At 40.6% G+C, this 21,586-nt stretch overlaps 1 protein-coding gene across 3 annotated transcripts; it reads right to left on the reverse strand.

Annotated features, from left to right (window-relative positions):
* Positions 1 to 54: 54 nt before the first annotated feature.
* Positions 55 to 20,832, reverse strand: slka (STE20-like kinase a). 3 transcript variants are annotated; one of them, XM_069538676.1, is made up of 19 exons: positions 20,155 to 20,832; positions 16,885 to 17,049; positions 14,857 to 14,905; positions 14,131 to 14,280; positions 12,707 to 12,779; positions 12,214 to 12,408; positions 11,908 to 11,989; positions 11,146 to 11,277; positions 9,682 to 10,917; positions 9,454 to 9,584; positions 8,882 to 9,005; positions 8,329 to 8,508; positions 5,247 to 5,318; positions 3,991 to 4,120; positions 3,183 to 3,307; positions 2,895 to 3,089; positions 2,354 to 2,479; positions 2,014 to 2,127; positions 55 to 1,874 (listed from the first exon to the last, which is right to left on the reverse strand). In XM_069538676.1, the coding sequence occupies exons 1-19, from the start codon at positions 20,302 to 20,304 to the stop codon at positions 1,728 to 1,730; spliced, it is 3,576 nt and encodes a 1,191-aa protein (XP_069394777.1). In that variant the 5' UTR covers positions 20,305 to 20,832; the 3' UTR covers positions 55 to 1,727. The 3 variants fall into 3 exon arrangements, with proteins under 3 accessions (XP_069394777.1, XP_069394776.1, XP_069394778.1); XM_069538675.1 differs by lacking the exon at positions 5,247 to 5,318 and adding an exon at positions 6,280 to 6,372; XM_069538677.1 differs by lacking the exon at positions 5,247 to 5,318.
* Positions 20,833 to 21,586: the final 754 nt, after the last annotated feature.

Genomic DNA, 21,586 nt, shown 5'->3' on the forward strand with positions numbered 1-21,586 from the left:
TGTGTATGACTAAAACTGATCTCAAAAGGGTTTTCAAGAAAGTACCATCGCAGATTAACAGTCCATATTTTATTTACAGCAAAAAAAACAAAAAAAAACCCCCATCCCATTTGTAAGGACATTTTAAATGCATTTGATCTGACATCAAAAAAATGTATATACCAAGAATATCCATAGTGGTAGAATAACAACGGAACAACAGATTAAAATGCAGCAATTTAATAAAATAAAAAATATCTGAAATCTATGGGTGTAATTCAAAACACATGTTCTCCAATAACCCCAATGTAAATCCAGCATTCATGACAATTCAATGGTGTCAGCGTAAAGAAATTACAACGTGCCTTGACGAAGTGCAGTGACAAAATAAAATAATCATCTTAATCTCGAAATAAGTTTCTCTTTTCGTCAACCATCAATACTTTGCTCATAAAATACAGCGAAGGACGTCTCCTCACACACTGAAATTCATACAGTAACAGATACAGCATCTTAACTCTCATACAACACTGATCTCAGCATAGTGAGTGATTACAGCTTCAATACATCAAAGAATATGAGTTCAGGAAACTGCATGTGGTCATAAAATACTCAGGGACAAGGTCAAATTATATATTAAAAAAACATTAGAATGGGCTTGGGTGAGACGAAGGTGACTTGCTGTCAAAAATAATTTGACAGATTAAACTGCATATTTCTTTTCTTCAGCTCTTGTGGCAAAACAGTGCAAATCAACGGCTTTACATTCCTTTAGTTTCCACACGTGTTCAAGCGCTGCTCAAAAAGACTCCCAGAGGGTTGAGTGATTTATTTTATACATATATTTTATATATAAAAAAAGGATTTTCTCACTCTCAAGGAAGAAACACATGCCACCGCTGTGTTTAACCAAACTGGGGAGATGTTTGTTTTGGAGAACAGCACTGACGTGAAATTATGTGCGAAAGCAATTGTTATTTTTTTGTTCATTAATCTCTCAAGACTGTAAAATCTTTGTGGTAAGCACAAGTTGTGATTTAACTTCATATGTAAGTAGAGACATGTAACGTTTCACTCATTTACAACACAGTACAATCTTTTTTATTGTAACTCACAGACTTATGATCCCAACATGGCGATCATGTTTCTCTCATGGCAACAACAGACACTGCACGAGTTAGAATACACAGAACATCTCCCTGTGAACCAGCTCCACCTTCCATGCAGCTTAACAGGATCTCGGAATATTCAGCAGCTCATGTGAACTTAAGTAATATGTATTTGTGATCACGGGGGGAAAATGATAAAAAGTTATTTAAGTGCAACACATTCAGGGGGCACTGTATTTACTGTAAGCTGAAGAAAACCCAACAGAGGAGTGTCTGAATGCAGAAAAAAAGAATATATGAGGCACTGGAGATCATTCATACTGTAGCAGGCTGTGCTTCCAATGTTCTCATAAGCAGGATTGGGCTTAGCTACCAACTGCAGACTGTTAAAATTTTTAACATGCTCAAAAAAGTGCATATTATCCCTCGGACACTTTCTCAACAAGCTGAGAAAAAACGATTTAAGTGTGCGTGTAGGCACGTCATGCTCACTCTTGTTGGAATCAGAGAGGTGGAGACATTTTCATTTTTGGATCACTTAACTGTCAGAGGAACGACGCTGCTCCACCACCAGGCAGCATCTGTGAGCATGGTCGAGTTCGACAGGAGTCCGTTTGTGCAGCACAGACGGTCGTGAGGCTATAAACCGGCGTTGTGCAGGTTCGGGATGGGGTAGAATTTGGACACTCGGCTCTGGGTGGTGGGGTTAAGGCATTCAGATTCACCGCTCATCTTGAAGAAGACCTCCTGCTCCTGGAGCTTTCGTGTGAACTCCTCCTCCAACGCCTGCAGGGGGCAGCAGATACAAACAGCTGAGGCAACCACAATGAACATGACGTGATGAAAAGAAAGCTGAAGGAGCTGAATCCTGACAGCAGCTTGACTGCAGAGACAATCTGTACGAGAGATATAAATATAAATCTACCTTCTTTCTGGGTCTGAGCTTCTCTCTCCACTCCTTGATCTCCAGGCCGTGCTCCTCATCCAGCTCCTTCAGCTTCTGGGTCTCATGCTCAATCAAAAGGTGGCATTTCTCATTCTGCAAGAAAAGAAAAAAATTTAACATTTATGAGTTGGATTAACTCAGAACACCTAATGTATTCATCCTTTATCTGCAATGGAATACCCAAGGCACTGCTTTTAATTCATCTAGGTGATATTTTATAATGTAGATATTAAAACTTGGTGTGTCGTCCTGTTACATCCAATAAAATGTGCTACAAACCAGGTAAGCAAAAATAATTGTGTGTGTGTCATAGCTTCACCTGAAGCTGCTGCAGCTCCCTGATGTTTGAGTCACATTGCAGCTGCAGGTCTCTCATCTGGTTCTCGTGTTTCTGGTGCTGTTGGAGTCTCTCGTTCTTCTGCCTCTTTTCTTCCTGAGCTCCAAACTGGAAGAAGCAAACAAACAAAATAGAGTAAAACGCTGCACATAACAAAACTATCAAATGATCTGTCTTTTTATGGCAGAAAGGTCAAGGTCTGCTTGTGCTGCAGGACAAGTGAGGGAACTGGTCCATTTCAAACATCTACTACACTGACTCGAAACTCAAAAATCTATGTACATTACATACTGTGCTCTGGTTTTATCAGAACAAAACTGAAACAACATTTCTAAGGATGATCGAGCCAGAGGACTGGTGATGTTAAGCAGGTGTGAGATCAGGGGTGAGATAGTCAGGAGTACTGTGTTTGTGTTGGACAGATCCCAGGTGTGACTTTATGTGACATGGTGTTGCTAAAAAAAGATTGTGCATGTTGAGTAACTTCTCCTCAAATGAGACATCAGGGCCTCAGTGTCACTACCTGTTTTATTCGCTCTCTCTCCTGCTCCGGGGTGACAGTTGCCGTGGCAGTGATGCGGAGACTCTTCTTGAACATGGCCATGCGGGTCTTGGCCTCACTGCGCTGGATCTTGGGCAGACGAACCCTCTCCTGCGTCTGTTTGTTCTTCATCTCCTCTATCAGCCGCTGATTGTAGCGCTGCATCTGCTCCATCTCCTGCAGAAAGCACACACACACACAGCTTTGAGTTCAGCTGGGTCGCTTCAACAACACCACACATTTCACGCAGATTCCTCTCTGGGTTCTTACTTTCTCATGCCTCTTCAGCAGCTGGTGTCTTTGCAGGAAGTACTGGTCTTTCAGCTGCTGCTTCAGCTGCTGGTGCTTCTCCTGCAGGTGGCGCTCCTCCAGCTCCCACATGGCTGCCTCTCGAGCTACAAGACAGCAAAACATCACATGAGGCCACGGAACTGTGAGTTGTCGTACACGTACATGCACACAAGCCATTAGTAGAGTGATGAAACCAAACAGAGACAGGCGACACTGTGAGCGAGTGAGACAAGCTGGAACATGTTCCCTCAAACAGAGCATGTGTTTACTCATTTTCCTCCATGACCACGTCAGTTTTACACAATGCTGGTGAGAAGAAGAGGGCCAGCTAACATTCACTGTACGAACTGAGAGTAAATCAAGAGTTTAAAAACGATTCTTTTTCAAATTCCATGCTGCTGTTGGTTTCATGTTTGTCTAAGGTGAGACTTGGTTTTGATGTTTGAGTTGTTGCTGCTTGAGAGAGGATCCAGATCATGTTGCCTTTTTCTTCAAATTGAACCATAATCTAATTTAGGCAGGGGTTGATAACAGTCTGTTGCTTTGATTCCTTCATCTGAGGAAATCAGAAACAGAAATATCATCTTGTTTTTCAATCAGTTGATTCTTTCACCAATATTTAATTTATTGTGACTGGCACGTGTCCAACAAGTTTCAACAACATTACTTTCACATTACACTAAAATACATAGAAGGTTCAAGTTGAATCAATACATTTAAGAGACTGGTTTACTTTTTAAACAGGAAGCTGTCATATATCTTTAGTGGGTTTTTCTCCAGCTCGTACCTCTCATCAGCTGTTGCTTGTGGTTGAGGCAATCCCTCTCGATAGTGGCGATCTCCAGTTTATGCTGCTGGATGATTTTCTTCAGAGCTCCGTCCAGGTCCTGCTGCTGCTTCTGTAGAAACTCTTGCTCCTGAGAGAAGAGGGAGAGCAGTGAGAAACAGTCAGAGGATGTCATGGGGATAAACACAGAGGGACAGAGAGAGACAGAGAGAGCTGAATAGAACATCAAGTCTGATATAACAATCTATTAACTATTCAAGTCATCCACTTCAAGTTCAGCACGACACAGAGCAACTAAGATGTCACATCATCAACTTGAATCAGGAGAGAAGACACTCAGAGATCATGGATGGCAACGATCCACAATGGAGGTGAAGAAAGAGTTCAGTTCAGTTGAGATTCAGAGTCACAGTTTTATGTAAGACGACATTAACTTCGTCCAGGGAAGCTGTCTGTTAGAGTCCAACCGACTTATCAGTTGACGGATTAAGATGCTCTGATATATGTTTGTTTTCCAACGTGCACAGGTATTAAATCTTTTATTTCACAGAATAAACTATGCAGAAAAGATTTACATCTATGTTTAATGTACATAAAAAAATATTATCTTCATTCAAATTCTATTAATTTGCCTGTATTTGTATTTTCTTTTTGTTTATAGTCTATAATTAAGTTTATGGTTAAATTGTTCTCAACTATGATTTAATCAGTAGAAAATCTATGAAACATTATTATTTTACAACTAAATCCTAAATAAAATAAATGAGTAAATCTGATCCTGAAACCAAATTATGCACAAAACCCACGACTTTTACATCCATCTTGTGAGGCAGTTAGTCAATATTTGGACCTCGGCAGGCAGAGACAAACATGGATCTCGACAGTCGGTGATCAACAACTATACCCCCTCTGGGAAGGAGCACTGTGCGTGTTTACTCCCAGACTCCACTCTAGTTTGATGCAAATATAAATAAAACCATATAAAATACACAAACTAGATGTAGAACACTTGTGGATTGGTGAAAAAGATAAGGCGCAGGATAAGAAGAGAGAACCACTGCACAAACACAGTGATGACAACACGCAAAAACAAAACGAAAACAAAACACCGCCCATGCTTACATGTGTCAGTCCTAAAGTAAAACTGCACCATCACAATGTAGCCTGTCACGTAACTTTGCACACATCTAAGTATGGGCCAGAGACGGAGAGAAACAGGGCAGGAGTGGGGGGTGGGGTAGAGGGGGGAGACTTACATCCTGCATCTGAGCGTTGAAGAGTGCGCATGAGGACAACTGAAAAGACTGTATCATAACCTGGGCCACTGCCTGCGGAGGAGAGCAAACAGCGCACTCGCCCTGATCAGGGACAGACAACAGCACACAGCAGCAGGCTGATCTCTCTCTCTCTCTCTCTCTCTCACACACACACACACACACACACACACACACACACACACACACACACACACACACACACACACACACACACACACACACACACACTGATTCTTCCTAAGTTATGTAAGACATGGCCCTTTGCATTTTGGGAGCATCGGTGAGTTTAAAGCGAACAGCACAGTTCTGCTTAAATGTTAGGAGGAGGTCAGTTCATTAGTTATGAATGCTCTGCTCATAAGGAGAGGAGCATTCTCTTTGTTACTTTCCATGCTGCTGGCTCATGAGAGTCACCTTTCGTCTGCATGACGTTCACGTAATTCATAAAAGTTGCACAGGCAAAACAAAGTCAGGAAAAAGCTTTCAGCACAAATGTCGACTGAGGAAACGAAAGTTGTGTCTGCAATCTGCTGCTTTGCTGATTAATTCACTATTAGACGATGAACTCAGCAGCAGATAAAGTGTAGCTGTAATTTCCACATACATGTAATAATCTCAGATATAAAGAACCGCACTAAAAAATGTAAAGTAAACAGAAGTTTAAATTCTCTGCTCGGCTTGAATACAAACGCTCATCTACTTGTTTTGTATGTAATATAACCATGGCTTAACACCACCACATATATAAAGGGGTTAAAAGCAGTTAAACCTTGGAAGGTTGTCACATGTCTATAGTCCTATGATATGTATGTACTGTCATGTTGCTTAACTTTATATGTAACATTTATTCTACTTCATTAAAATGATTAGAGTGGAAAGTAAGGACACAGCGACTCATTTTGTTTGTACCTAACATGGATGGAGATATAAGGAGACATGAAAAAGAGGAAAGTGAGAGGAGGAGTGATCTCTTACTCTTTCACAGAGTAAGACACAGCAGGTGATGGTTTACCTCGGCAGTCTTGAGGAGCGATAGATCCTCCTTTAAGCGTTTCATGAGCTCTTTTCTCAAGTGTTTGGGAGACTGTCCAACTTCCTGTTTGACCTACAGTGTGTGTGCAGAAACTGGTAGATGCTGCATGTACAGTATATAATGAAAATCTAACAAAGCTTGGCCAACAAGAGTAGAGGACATGCATGGCCCGATTTCAAAGGAGAGATTCTGTATTCACCCACCGACTGATTTCAAGTCAGCATGCTGAAATCCAACGTCCTTGCGAGCGAGGTTTCAGTCGTTTGATTAGTAGTTTTTCAGAGCGCACCAGAAGTGTCAGTTTGAACTGCTCGAGTTGGAATCATTTTAAGAGGAAGTCAGGAGAAAGATTTGACGAGTACGAGGCAGAAGATGTTAGTCTCATAAACAGCTCTAATGCATTACTTTGCATTTGATTAAGTCCCACAGCCATCAGGATAATGTCTGACTCCTAGAATTAAAAAATCAGAGTAACTGAGTAGGAATCATCTGATGACTACAAGGTGAATATTTCACAGTGCTGACATTTGGACCTTTACCAGGCTCTCAAGTTATAACTGAATCAAAATAAGACCTAATATTAAAAATGCTTCAAATCTCCATACCTATTCATGACTAAGGCTTCAACTAGGAATTATCTTTATTGTTATTAATCTGTAGATTATATTCTTACAGCTCAGGATGGCATCTTCAAGTTGTGTGTTTTGTTATCAATATACTGCAACTCAAAAATAAACAGTCAAAGATACGCAGAAGCTGAAACAAGGCAAATTTGGAAATGTTGCTTTAAATAACAGATAATCAAAATGTTGATTTATTCATGGATTAATCGTTGCAGCTCTTTAAAAGACTTTTCCATATCAGTTACTCTGATGTAAGGATTATTCTATTTTTCCCAAATGAGCCCAACACCACTTAGAAAAAATCTTCAAAGATTCTTGGCCAAAGCCTCCTCACACACTCATACAGGAAACATGGTTAGTTAACAAATACAGTGACAAACAAAATACAACATTGGAAAAACTAAACATTTTATCAATGAAAGGCAACAGCTCATATTTTTGCAGCTGAACCACAACAAAGTTAAAAGCAGAAGCGACCAGTTGAAGCCAACCTACAAAAACATCATATATTTCAATACACTGAAGAAAAATATTCTGAGAAAGCACAACCAGCGCCAGGTTCACATAATGCACAACAGATGCCAAATGGACCAACTGCTGTAGAAGAGCCAAGTAAAGCCAAACACACAAACTGCAAGCACACCCAGGACATCCTACAAAGCACTAAAGGATGCTAGTGGGAGGATTGATTCTCCGAAAATTTTAAAATAAAAAATTAAAGTAAATAAATGACTCAAAAAATAAACCAACCAATCAAATACACAAATAAATTATTGTAGGAATCCATATATAAATAAGAGTAGAAATATATAAATAAATAAATAAAATAAAATCATTACAAAACTGTATTTATTTTTTCATTTACTAAGCATCATTGTTTATATTGTTATGTTGAGATTTTCATTTATTTATTTATGTATTTAAAATTTTGGCAGTTTCAGTCCTCCATATTCTAAGCAGAGAAAGAGGCTGGAAAAGAAAACCTGCATGTGTAACAAGCCCAGCACAACATCATGATATGGTTCAGTCTGAGACTGAAATTTAATCAAATAATTCTCTAAAAGTAAAAAATGCATTTGCAGCACAGTATTTCAGCAGAGGAGAGCAGAAGCCTCTGGGCAGGTGAATAATAGAAACAACACAGAGCTTGTGGCAGCGAGAGGAACGATAGGATAGTCTGTCTGTCTGTTGCCATCAATTGGACACATACAGTCACAGGCAGAACAGCAAAGCAACCCACTCCCATAGGACTAATATGACAGAGTAAGCCGTCGGTTAAGTTGTTAACCACATGCACTATTGAACAGCTTGGATCTATGGCATGCAAAGGCTTATGACCCCGAGATCAGTAAAGAGCTGATCATTAAAGGCACCTCCACACAGACACAGTCAGGCTCGACCATACCTCCTTCTTGCGGTTCTTCAGCATGTTCTGGAACTTGGACAGTTCCTTGTCTTGATCCGTTTTGATGCGTTTGGCTTCATCTCGCAGTCGGCTGGTGTGATCCTGTTCCAGTCGTTCAATCGTCTGCTTCTGCTTCTTCTCAAGATTTTCCACTTCTTGGTCATATTGACGCTTCTTAGCCTGCACAGACAGAATCAATAGACACTGACATCAGCCTGACAAGATGACTGTATCTACAATAGCACAAGATCAATACAGATCAACAGCCAAAACTTTGTTTTAAGCATCTATCCTATCTACTGTAAATACATATATATATATATATATATATATACATATATATATCTCTAAAACAAGTATATATATATATATATATATATATATATATGTATATATATATATATATATATACTTGTTTTAGAGATAAAGCGTTTGCCTTAATGTGAGATTCTGTTATGTTTAGATCAACTTTGAGATGTTGCAGTTTGTTTCCTAGGAGTTGGTACACTAAAAAAACACCTCGCACTACTTTGGTATGAACAAAGTGACTCACAGTAGTTTCCTGTTCAAAGCGCCGGTAGATGTGCTCTCTTTGCTGCTGCAGCTTGTTGCTCAGCTGCTGCTGGGCCCGCTGCTCCTCTTTCTGCAGGAGGCGCAGCTCTCGCAACTCTTGCCGCCTGAGGAAACCACGGCAACAGTGTAGTCAAGGTGCCATCATAATCTCTTCTCAAATTCAACTTTGTTTGTTAGTAATGAAAAAAGATGATTTCAATTCAAAACTTGTATTTTTCCTTTTCTGAGATGGGATTTTTCATATGTATCAAAAGATTAATTACAACATTAGTTTTGTTGATTATTCTGATCTGTCTGCTATACAACTCTAAGCTTTACTGATAGTCAGTCCACATCAAATACTTAGCACTTGTACAAACAGTTGAAACAGCATGTGTCATGTCTTTAAAAGGCAACATATAACATACAGCATTCATCACAGGAGATAATCTGGCTTTTGTAAAAGCTGTGGGAGCAGTGAAATACAAGAGATCTATTTAAGGAGGCATGTTAAATAGGTCATGTCCCATATTTAGACCAACGGTATGGTGAGCAGATTGCAAACAGACGTACCTCAGGAACCTCATCTCCTCACTCTTGGCGTCATTATCGGTCACTATCTTTGATGTCGTCACACTGACCTCCACACCATCCACCATGAATTTACGTGTTTTCTTCAGAGTCTTCTTCTGACGTCTCGACTCCTACAAATGAAGCAGGGACGTTTTGGGTGCAGGAGTTATTTAAATAGTGTTTATATTTCAACGACTGACGTTATGATTGAGGCATATGTTATGTTACCTGCATAGAAATAGAGCCCCCTTCTTTGCTCTTGGACAAGAAGCTGGAGATGGACAGATTAAGGTCAAGGCTGTTACTATCAGCAGCGGAGCTGCTTCCAGAGTCAGAGTCCTTCTCCACATCTGACTTGATCACAGCAGGACTTCCTTGCTCCGTCTTGGTTTCAGAGTCGGTTTCGCTCTCTGGGACAGAAACAGCATCTTGAGAAGTGCTCTCATCAGCACAGCTAGTTTTTTCCTCATCCTCCTTCACGGGGATGTCTTTAGATGATGGTTGCACTGGTTCTGGTTCTTCAGAGGCTTCTTTGACTTCATTGCTGACTCCATTTGTGGATTCAGTTGTTGCCTCTTTCTCCAGTTCAACCTTCTCTCCAGTCTGATTATCTTGTTCAGGCTGCTCTGCCCCCTCAGGGGCCTCATCCTCAGGCTTTTCTCCAGGCTGATTTTCTTTGGTCTGCTTCTCTAACAAAATGTCAGTGGAGGGATCCACTTTCAACTTTGGCTCTGATTCTCCATTTACATTGGCGTCCTTTAGATTTGATTCTATATTCTCTTTGTCTACATTCGCATCTGTGACATTTACTGAGTCTTCTACTGTAACTGTCACTTTGTGTTGAGGTGTCTCCACACTTGGTTCTTTGTTTTCTTCTCCTGCCTGTGCTACATCTGTTGTAATAGGTTCTGGTTTCTCTTGTGTATCTCCAGGTTGCTCTTGTGATTTTGTGGATTCGTCTGTACCTGCTTCTTGTTTTTCTTTTTCTTCTTGTTCTTTCAAATCCTCAGGCTTAATTTCTTCTTCATCCTTTGTTTTCTCCTCTTGTGTCTCCTTCTCTTCTTCCTCTGTTGTCTGACCATCTGTGTATAGGTCTAAACTATCTAAGTTCTCTTCAGGCTCTGCTACTACAGGCCCCTCAGGAATCACTTCACCTAGTTCATCTTTTGGTTTATTCTCTGTAAGATCTTGAGTGACCAAGTCCTGGGTGGGCTCTGCTGTCTGAGAGGCCAGGCCTTCATTACTGGCATCAGACACCTCATTGAGTTTCTCCTCCTCAGTCTTGTCTACCTTACTTGTTCCAAGTCCTTCATCTGAGAGTTTATCACTGGTCCCGTCCGCAGCAGGCTTTACCTCCATCTTTTCTGTAACAGATTCCAGAGTGGAGGGAGTTTGTGCAGCTTTATCGTCCTCTGAGCTGGCCATGCTGACATCTGATGGTGCACGCTTGTGCCCAGGAACAGTCTGAGTCAAAAGATAGGAAAACAGGAAAATCAAAATTTCATCAATGATATAAAAGGTCACCGAGCTGTCTATTAAAAAGATATCAACAATGGCGATTAGACCTCATACATCATTGAAATTTTATTTGTTAAAAAGGTTAACTCAAAAATTGGTTAGGTACAATCATGCTTGCTACTATATATATATATACATATAGAGTACATACATTACACCAAATAAAGTACGTACCTGAGGTGTATCAGGTTCTTCCTCCTCTTCCTCCTCTTTGCTGTCCTCCAGCTCCTCTGTGACTTCAGCTTTGGCCTCGGCTATTAGTTCTCTGAGAGGTTTGCAATTGGTTACACTGCTGACAAAGGGATGCTGGAGATGGAGACCAGACATGGAAATTAATTAGAAATGTTTTTCCTTCTTAAACTGACAGAATGAATCAAATACAAGCACAAACATCAGAACAGAAAACTAGAATTACAGCTTCATGGTTTTATGTCTCCACCAACCGAGGCTATGAAATTAATGTTAAACACAGACACTGATCACTTTGAGTCCAAAAAGATGTTTGTACCAGATGGAATTTAATCCCTTCTGGGCACTACTGATAAATCAGAGTGAGATCAGCGATCTTGACCTTTGACCAACAAAAACCAATCAGGTTTAGCGTTGATCTTTTGTGCCAAATTTTGAATAAATTCCCTAAGGGCACTTTTTGCGATATTGTGCTGATGAGAATGAGGTGGATGCGAGGTCAGAGCTAAATGGACCTTTCATCACCAAAATTTGATCTCAGCTCAGAGTCCATGTAGACATATGGACCTCAAGGCGTTAAAAAATAATGCAAATAATAAATAATGTAAATAATGGATGTATGTACAGTATAGTACAGATGGAAAGACAGGTTAACACAACATAATGCCTCCAGCCAGTCGCCAGCAGTGTAGATAGTTTGCTTACTCAGAGATAACAGTGGGCTGTGAATGGAGGAAGGCAGCTCACCTGTAGAAGCTGTATTGGGCCCCACCTATTGTCCACATTCTTATCAAGTGCTTTCCGCAGAAAGTCGTTGAATTCTGGTGACCTTCCAAGAACAAATAAAAAAAGAATCAGTTTGTTGGCCACGGAACAGAGTTGTCTCCCCTGGCCCTGCTCTGTGGAGTCAGATTAATACAGTTCTCCTCTGTGACCAGTTAAGCATTAACAATTCACCACGCTTTTAACACCTTAAACAGTCAACATTTGCTTATCTCCAACCTGGAACATTTCCGTTCCACCTGTCTAGTTATCACCAGCACACCATCTCACCAGCGAGAGGGATGCATAAGTGTGGGAGGCTCGGCCTTGGCTATTTTCAGCAGCACTCTCATGGGATTCATCTCGTGGTTGGGCGGCTCAATCTGTGCCAGCTCTATCAGGGTTACCCCGAGGGACCAGATATCGGCCTTGTAGTCGTACGGACGGTCCTTGGACGTTTCACACATAACTACCTCGGGAGCCATCCTGTAAAATGAGAAGTCAGAGGGTTTGTTATTGACATTTGGGCTGCAAGTGAATGTACGCTTTCAGACATGATATTTGCTATTTTCTGATTCCTTAAGGTCAATTCTCCTAACTAAAGAAAAGGCAATAACATAGCATGCGTGTGTATTTTGGTCTGGAATTTAAAGGATATAAAGCCCCCTCAGTATTTAAAGCTGATGTCAATGACGCTATTGTGTCATCACCTAAAACTGTGGGACACACTGAAGACAATTTTCTGTTGGACAGTGTCCTCATGTCTCTAGGCTGCGTGACTCACCAATAAGGAGTGCCGATGAAAGAATCTCTTCTCTGTAACGTCTTGGTATTTTTAGCAGAAACCCCAAAGTCAGCTGAAAGAAGACATGTTGATTATTTTCATCAGAAAATCAAATTTAGCTCTATAATGAAACTGTGAATTCAGTGGAAGAGAAAATGTATTAAAAAATTGAGGACATTTCTACTAGAGGAAACCAGTTATATCAGAATCCTTTCTTAACTAAACTGGCTTCAGATTACAAATATGAACCCTAGAACTGGGCATACGTCCATTATCACTGCCAGCACTGCTGTTATCTGTGCAACTATCTCAGCCTGCTTCTCCCATCACTTACAGCATGTACGCATTAGAAGGAAAGAGAGATCTATCATTACCTCCCTGGTGACAGCTTGATAATTATTGTTTGCCCGGCTCTGTCGTAACCCTGCTGCCTACAGTACGTGAATCATCAGGGAACCAGCAGCTCTGAATGCAACAGCAGCAACATGAACACTTTTACTTCTTGAATATTATGTAACTAATTCAGTGCGTCACCAACTCCAGTGCATTAGTGGTGTATAAAAATACGCCTCTCTCCTTTGGGTCGACAAAAAAACACTTAACTTCATTTTCAAAATTTCACGCTAAATGTCACGCAGCATGAATGACTCATTACTGAACGTAAACACAGTGCTGTGCACTTGTCATCGTCCCCAAAGTCATGCAGCTCAGCTGGTTACCACAGCGCTGATGGCCAAGGGATCCACAATAGACTTTACTAATGATCTTTTTTTAAGATCTATTAGTGTTGGCCCTGCTGGGAGGTTCTGAGGGGACATATATCTGAGAGAGGAACCACCAATGAATCATCTCTTGAGTATTCCAAAGTACATGTGCTTAGCTGTAACACAAGTGCACTTATCTTCTTGAATAATCCTTCACATTTGTTAAAACGAGCACAGTGCCCATTCTAAAGATGCCTGTTTGTAATGGGCTGTTCACTTGGCCAGTGGTAATGAATGTGGCTTTCTTTCTGAAACTGCTGTAATTGTAAGTAAAGACTGGCTGCAGGACTCAGTCCGCAGAGCCCTGAAGCTGCACCACCACTGCTGCACCACTGTTCACTTGTTTATTCAAATTTCGGTGAAGTTAAATGACCAACTGGAGAATAAGTTGTTGTTGCTGTTGTCGTGAACAACGCCACTTTCATTGATGAGTCCTAGCCATCACAGCTACAGAGTGCTGGTCTCCTGTTTATTCAAATTTTCTTAATATTATATCATGACTCGGCAATTCTTGGGCCCTTAACAATACACATGGCAAGTGCAAAGCCGTTAAGATGAAAGGTTGTCAGGATATAAGAGTCAAAGACAGACAGAGAATGTCTGGAATTAGCAGACAGATATTACAATAGCAACCACAGCAGTGAAAATTGAGATATTTACCCAGTTTCACTTCTCCATCCAAGGAGAGGAGAATGTTCCCAGCTTTCAAGTCTCTGTGGATGACCTTGTTCTCATGGAGGTAAATCAAGGCCTCTAAGGTCTGTCGACACACTACACGGATCTGAGGCTCTGTCAGGGGCCTCTCCAGTTCTGTGGATAAACAAGCACACAGATAATTATTTAGTCACATATTTTTCAAGATCATATGTTGTTATTGAAGTTTGTATGCCTATTAGAAACAAAGACTGGGCCATTAGAATGTATTCACATATAATATGAGGGCTGAATGGTTTCCAATAGCAACTGGAGGACAAATCTCCACCCTTATACCAGCCAGCATGTATGACTGGACAATCCTGGCAGAAGACATTTGTTTGAGGTGAGTCAGACCACAAAGCAGAAAAAACATCAACAAGAGAGGAGTGAATTTATTGGCATCTTCTTTGTTGTTGTAATTTACAAGTAAGAAAAGATTGTGTGGTGTTTCTTCAGTCAAAATAAGAGACTAAGAAAGTGCTGGCGTTGGAAGTGGACCAACCACTCCTTGAAATCCAAGCTACAATAATTACACAGTTGGACTGGCCTCTCCAAGTGAGGAGAGGGAAAGAAAATCCAGCAGAGGTTTCAGGGTGGAACAAAAAGAGTTGGCACTCAGGGATGGAGCAAAGAAAAGGCTCCAGAACTTTATAGAGCGTTTGTGTTTCCTTTAATGAATGAGGGACTTACCCAGCATTATGGCATCCACTGCGCCGCCCGCACAGAACTCAATCAGGATCTGCAATTTTTAAGCAAAGCAAATTGGACAAATTAGTAATGCATGCTGTGATGCAATGAAGGAGGAACTGTAGGTGCATGTAAATAACATGACCTTTAGCACAGACATCAGCATCACTGTTATATGTTATTGATTTCGTTGTGGGGCCATGAAAAAAATCAATCAGACACTAAAATATCGATACTGAGCTTCCTCTAAAGGTACGTCTTGTGTTTTCCATTTCAGGACAATCCCTTATTTTTGCTGGATCGATAAATCAACAGAGGTTTAAATCCTCTCCTTGCACTTTCTTATAAATTCATATTCTTTGGTGGGTAAATGCTTTGTTTGCTGAACTACACAAGACATCCTGGATATTTCATCATACATTCTGATAAAATATCATGTTTTGGTAAATATCACTGTATATTTAGGAAATAAAATGTACAAAATGTAAACTAAAATGTAAATTCCAGTGCAGACAAATTCATTCTTGGAGAGAAGACGAGATTGATTCCTTTCACAAACAACTGTTTTATCTACTCTCAGTGTATCTAAACCACATCATCTGCATGAAAGGAACATGTGAGAGGAAATATTCTGGGGACGTAAGTCAGTGATCCTCATACATTATAGAATTTTGTACAATTTACCATTAAAAACTTTTGCCACAGTAAATCTACACTATAAAGCAAAGACGATAGATTTACCAGTTCACAAAGCACATCTGTGTTTACTATATGAAGCCACTGCATTAGAAGAACATGACACTGTTCTCTAATACTGTTATTGAAATGTAAAACTGCCCATCACCTGACCTCAGTTCTCTCTCTCTTATCAGCTGCTGTAATGTAACCGACAACCACTTCATCTTTATTAGCTTTGCCAGCACATAACTTGGCAGCCCATGGTATCAGATGATAGAAAAAAATCAATCAAAGCTACAACCGAGCAACACCCTCTATTCATTGGATGGAAACAACAAGGAGGAATCCAGTGGTTCTTCCTGTTCTGCATAATCATCATCGTGGGGTGGGAATCTCGCAAAGTAATTTACATTCCTGTGCCTCTGACAGGAGTTTCACAAATTCAATTCCAATTTGGTAAAATTGAACATCACCTGTACAAAATCAAACCCCCTATCTGTAGCATTTTAGCATTTAGTATTTTCTTTGATTTATCTGTAGTAGAAATAAGGAATATATTATACATTAACACCCAACAAATGCAAAGCAGAGGCAGTTACACATTCATCAGGCTGCTTAAAAAATCATGGTAGAAGGGGCAACCGGCATGCAGCTCTGAATTATTCACAGGCACTTTCTCCAGCCACCGAACCCACTCCATTATCTTCTCATAGATGTGGACAGTCCACAGGGGACAGTCACATGACACCGCCTACCTGGACCTAATTGCTCTGGGGCCTCTTACTGCACAAAGAGTGAAATCTACTGACCATGTATTAATACTGCACTGTGACTGAAGTCTCTGCTCATTGGGATAAGGAGGCAGACAAAGGAGTTTTTTTGAAAAATGGGTGCAGAGAATTTTACTCCAGTGTCACAATAAGGAAACTCTAATCACTGTTTACGATTTTGTGGCAGAGCAAGAATAAGGTCAAAAATTGCGGGATTCCACTGGAAGTCTTGGGATCCAACATAGTGCTTCACCCAGTCCATTATTTAAAATAAGGAAATATCTAAAATGTGTTTTTCTGACACACTTATCCTGCAGTTGAGCTTGCAGTCCTACCCTCAAACTAGTCACATGACTGGTTTTGAAAACTTCAGTCTTTGGTGACAGGAAAAAAATGCAGTGTGACTGTCCTTAAATCGAATGATGTGAGAGTTCTTCAAGAGACGGCGTAACAAATGGTGTTGAATTAGTGTGTCTCCTTGCATGACTTGTTCTCTGTCTCTGTGTCTCCTTGGCTTCAAGTCAACATCAACACACCCGAAAATAAAAAAACAGTTTTGTCAGTTAGGCACTCACTGGCTTACCCAAAGTTTGCCTTCAAAATAAAAGGCATCCAGCAGTTTGACAATGTGTTGATGGTCGCAAGAGGCCAGAATTTCGATCTCCACCATATAATCCTCCAGTTCATCCTCTGTCTTGGTGTCAATCACCTTGGCAGCAGCGAGGGTCCCGTTCTGCTTATTCTGAGCCTGAACACAACATGAACAATAAGAAAAATTGGAAGTTACATACAAGGAATGTTGTGTATTCTTGCAACACAAAATGTGTAAAAGAAACAGAACAATAGAGGAATTGTTTCGAATGAGTATGTTGGTCAATTACTGCCACGTTAGGGTATAGCTACTGTGGTAGAACGCCCATCAATGTTAACAACTTTATTTAAGACAAAGCCTTTTAGGAGCTAGAGCGGTAAACAGTAGAGGACTTTATGGCTTGTTTAGCTGAAAGCAATCTCCCGGGATCACATCTCAATCATCTAAATACATTTTATAGAGACGTCATTATAACATGCAATTATATACTGAAAAGGAAAATGGCTGAAGAAAGAAAAACACAGCAACATTCTGAAACTTTCTGACTTCCCCCACTTCCTTTTCTAACCGTTCACTATTTCCTTTCCCTTTGAAACACCTGCTGTAACAGTGAAGTCACAGAGGCAGTTTTTAAACATTAAACCACATTTGATTGGCTTGTGTGTGACGTTATTGGTAACAATTTCTTTCCCTGATTAGGCTGAAGTCAAATTCCCTAATAATAATAATAATAATAAACTCTAATAATATATAAACTCTAATATGGAAAAAAACCACACACCCCTTCAAACATCAGCTGAAAAGAAGTTATTTTAGGCAGCTTAATGTTTATGGATACAGACACAATCTCAGGGAGTTAAGGAAAAAGAAATGGGAGGGCGTGTTGGGAGGGACTGCTGCTGCAGAGTGTGTCAGACCCTATATTTACACAGTTCTGACCTGACTCACTCTCTGCTTCTTTCCCTTTGTACTAGCTGACAATCGTTTAACATGAGCCATCACTGACACATATACAGATTCAGCATAAGCGCCATGATGGAAAGCGAGGCGATTATTCGTCGGTTGTGGTGTGTCTGGCCTTTATCTTTATGAACACAACATTTTACACTTGTTGTAAATACGGGTCTGTTTTGAGATGTAGAATTAGTTTGTAGGTGTCGTAACAATGTCAAAATGAGAAACACAACTATACGTTCCTTCTGAAATTACTGATGCATCATGCATCTGGTTCGATAATCTTTTAGGTCTGGCAAATAATTTCATCTATTTCATGTGGAATAAATTGTGACTATGATAAATCTCACACAACCACCTGGCAGGGGGACTCACTTTGTGTCTCATATTATAAAAGGGTATCAGTTACATTTTTAATACTATTTTCAGAACTTTTCAAGACCATCGTGCAACACCTGTCTCACGTACGACACAAGACACCTTACAAACCCTGTTTGTTGCCAAAAAAATCATTTTAAGCGCGATGACATAGTCTTAAATTAACGTTTAAGACCTACCGTAACGTATTTAAGACATTGTATGTATATTTTAACGTATCTTAGACTTTGTAAGGCCAAGAATTCAGATTTTTTGAATTCTCTGCAGAAACCCTTTATAACATAGCTACATGATTATAAGCTGGCTGTGTAAAAAGAATTATGTGAGGAATTATTTCGCTAACTAAAAGTCTGGATGTGTATGTGAGGTCTGGACTTCCTCTTATTCACTCTCACAAACAGCTGATTCACACTTTGCTGGTGATCTTTGTCACCCCACCCAAATGAGGTAACCATCACACGCCTGTGAAATAACTGATGAAATGCGTCGTCTGAATTGGCGTGTGTTCATCAATGAATCTATCTGACAGGGCATGAAAGTCCTCTGCGCTTAGCTAATCAGCTCATAGGACTTGGAAACTTGTGACTGATTTCTTTTGTTTTGACTGTTAGCTGCATTATTTGAGCATAACAGATCCAGGAAGTAACCACAAACAGAGACAGAATTTGTTCAAACTCACGGAGAAAGGAAGCTTCCTGTGAAACTAATTTCCACTAAACTACAAGAAAAGCCAAATTTCACATTGGTAAATTTGTACAATACATATCAATTCTCTATGAGAGTTGTTAAAAGAAGCTGTTTTAACTTTAGGGTAAAAAGAGAAAAGGAAAAAAAGCCCATTTATCCATCACTCAGAGACAAATACAGGTATATGAACACAGTTGCTTATATTGCTGTCCAGTTCACAATGTAAAACCGGTCCACACAAAGATAACCTGGAGAGTTGACAGAGATTACGGGTTGGACACAAAAACATGAATTCTTTGTGGGATAATAAAAAACTACACTGAGATCTACAGTTTCAGAGGGAGGAAATATCTCTGCAACCCTGTCGGTCTGACGCTAGACAAAAAATGAATCCACACAAAAGGTAGCATTCATGAGGCTAATCAATGATATTGTGGCTATTGTGTCCACAATACATACAAAAGGGCTGGGCAATAAAAAAGTAACAATAATGATCACAATGCGTTTTCATCAATAGCCATGTAGTAAATATTAAATATATATATATATATATATATTACTAATGCATTGTGCAAGCACAGTAAGGAAGTTAATACATAAATGGTTTAAATGATTTGTTAAATGTTAATATATAATGCACAGTATGTGTCAGTCAGTGTGTAAATAAAATAATTCACTTCTAAAATCTGCTGACACACACGTGCAGCTGTCACATCAACAATTCTGCACATGTGGGAGTGACACGTTTGTTTTTACCTGCTACCTGCTATTTGTTTCACTCATTGTCTGTGTGGCCTCTGGTTTCTCACAGCAGCCTCAGATTTAAAAAAAAATAACAATCCAGTTTGACATTTGTGAGGCCATGTTAGCTCTGTGGAAGTAGGACCACACCTTCACCACTTTGCCTGCTACTGCAACTCAATGACATGGCAAAGTCATTTTTATAAACAGGGCCTCGACCTTAACCCTCCTGAGTAAAAAGAGGGAGATGCAGTTACATGTGGGTGAGGTGAGGGTGACACCAGCAGATCCTGCAGCTTGGGTTTGTTTTGTATTTCCTGGTCAGTGAAGGTGCAGGACACAGGGCAGATGAAAACACACTAAGTCTAGAGGATGTGGCCTGGAGGAGGAGTGGTGCTGTCATGTTCACGTTGCATCCTGTCATCTACACCAACGTGACACACAATGGACGCTGCGTGTCTTCGAACCCCCCTAAGGACGGATGTAAAACAGTGTTATTACCTTGTACACTTTCCCAAACGCTCCGTCACCCAGCTCCCCGATCATCTCCCAAATGTCCTCCGGGTTCATGTCCCTGTGGACATGCTCGTACTGCTTCTTCTTCCTGTCGGACCCCAACTTGAATATCTTCCGAAAATTGAAGAAGGACATGTTTGTGTCTGTGTGGGGATGCGCTCCCTTCTTCTTCTTCTTCGGTTATTTCCGCCGCCAAGGGGAGAAAAACGGAGTCTAGCGGTTCTTCTTCCTCCCGACGCGGAGCTCAACTGTCGAGAACAGCCGCATTCACGCGTTAGACGAAGCCGGACGAGCGGGTGTTGAGTCCATTCAGCTGCGATAATGTCAATTATAACTTCCCTTCACTGCAGCTCCGCACAATCACATCGCAGCTAGCGGTGTTTCACAGCCAGGAGGAGGAGGAGGAGGAGGTGGAGGAGGAGGTGAAGAGTTAGCTCCCGGTAAAAAGCGCTGGTTGGTAAATATCTACAATAGCATCACAAACGACACGACATGTTTTTATCATTTAACGTAACCGAGGAGAACCCAGACTGAGGACAGACCTGGAGCTTCGGTTGACTGAACACACAGAAGTTAGCGAAGCGGTGACAAGCTAGCTAACATGGCTACAGGGACTTCCGGCGAAAGACACCTTCAAATTAAAACCGCTCACTGACGATGGTGGTTTCCTGTGACACTGGATCCAGGGGCGGATCCAGGGTCAGCGCCAGGGGGGGACTGTAACCCCTTCTCAAGTTTTATGTGTCATGCGCACATTATGCACTCATCTGGGTTGCACTACTCTCATCCTGTCCACCGTGTGCCTTATGACTTCATACTGTGTACTATGTTTTGCGTACTTATTATATTGCGTACTTATTATATTGCGTACTTATTATATTGCATACTTATATGTTCTATCTACTTACATGTTTACACCGGGGATCAGAGAGAAACTGCGTTTCAAGCCTGTCTATGTCCTGTGGATATGGCAGAATTGACAATGTGTTGACAAAGTGTTGGACGGGTGAAACCGATCGGCCCAGCAGTGCGATAATAATTGTAAAATTGATGTGAAGCCATATCGCCCAGCCCTAGCCACAACACAACCATAAAGGCCACACCACAAATACAAGAACCGCTACAAGAATGCAAAAGCCACACAACAGAAACCCAACCACAACGGACGTGAGTGAAGGATGTTGACAATCAAATAAGCAGAGTCAAGACACGCATGTATGTTTGGGTCAAGTGAGCCGTTGTTCGTGAAAACCTTTTGGTGCTATACTTTAAGACATCAAATACACAAGCATCTCATTCTAAGTAGTGACTGACTTGTCTGGGTCTCACTTCCCTTGTGGTTGGGTTTCCATTGAGTGGCTTTTGCATTAGTGTTATGGCTTTTGTATTTGTGTAATAATATTTTATTATTATTGTT

This window comes from Paralichthys olivaceus, chromosome 14 (assembly GCF_024713975.1).
Source record: "Paralichthys olivaceus isolate ysfri-2021 chromosome 14, ASM2471397v2, whole genome shotgun sequence".
NCBI classification, from domain to species: domain Eukaryota; kingdom Metazoa; phylum Chordata; class Actinopteri; order Pleuronectiformes; family Paralichthyidae; genus Paralichthys; species Paralichthys olivaceus.

Excerpts from the sequence above, each read along its gene's own strand:
- slka (XM_069538675.1), bottom strand. The coding sequence starts at position 20,304 with ATGTCCTTCTTCAATTTTCGGAAGATATTCAAGTTGGGGTCCGACAGG. Across the intron at positions 3,308-3,990 it reads CAAGCAACAGCTGATGAGAG|CTCGAGAGGCAGCCATGTGG; the intron begins GTACGAGCTGGA and ends GCTGTCTTGTAG. Across the intron at positions 3,090-3,182 it reads TGCTGAAGAGGCATGAGAAA|GAGATGGAGCAGATGCAGCG; the intron begins GTAAGAACCCAG and ends TGCTTTCTGCAG.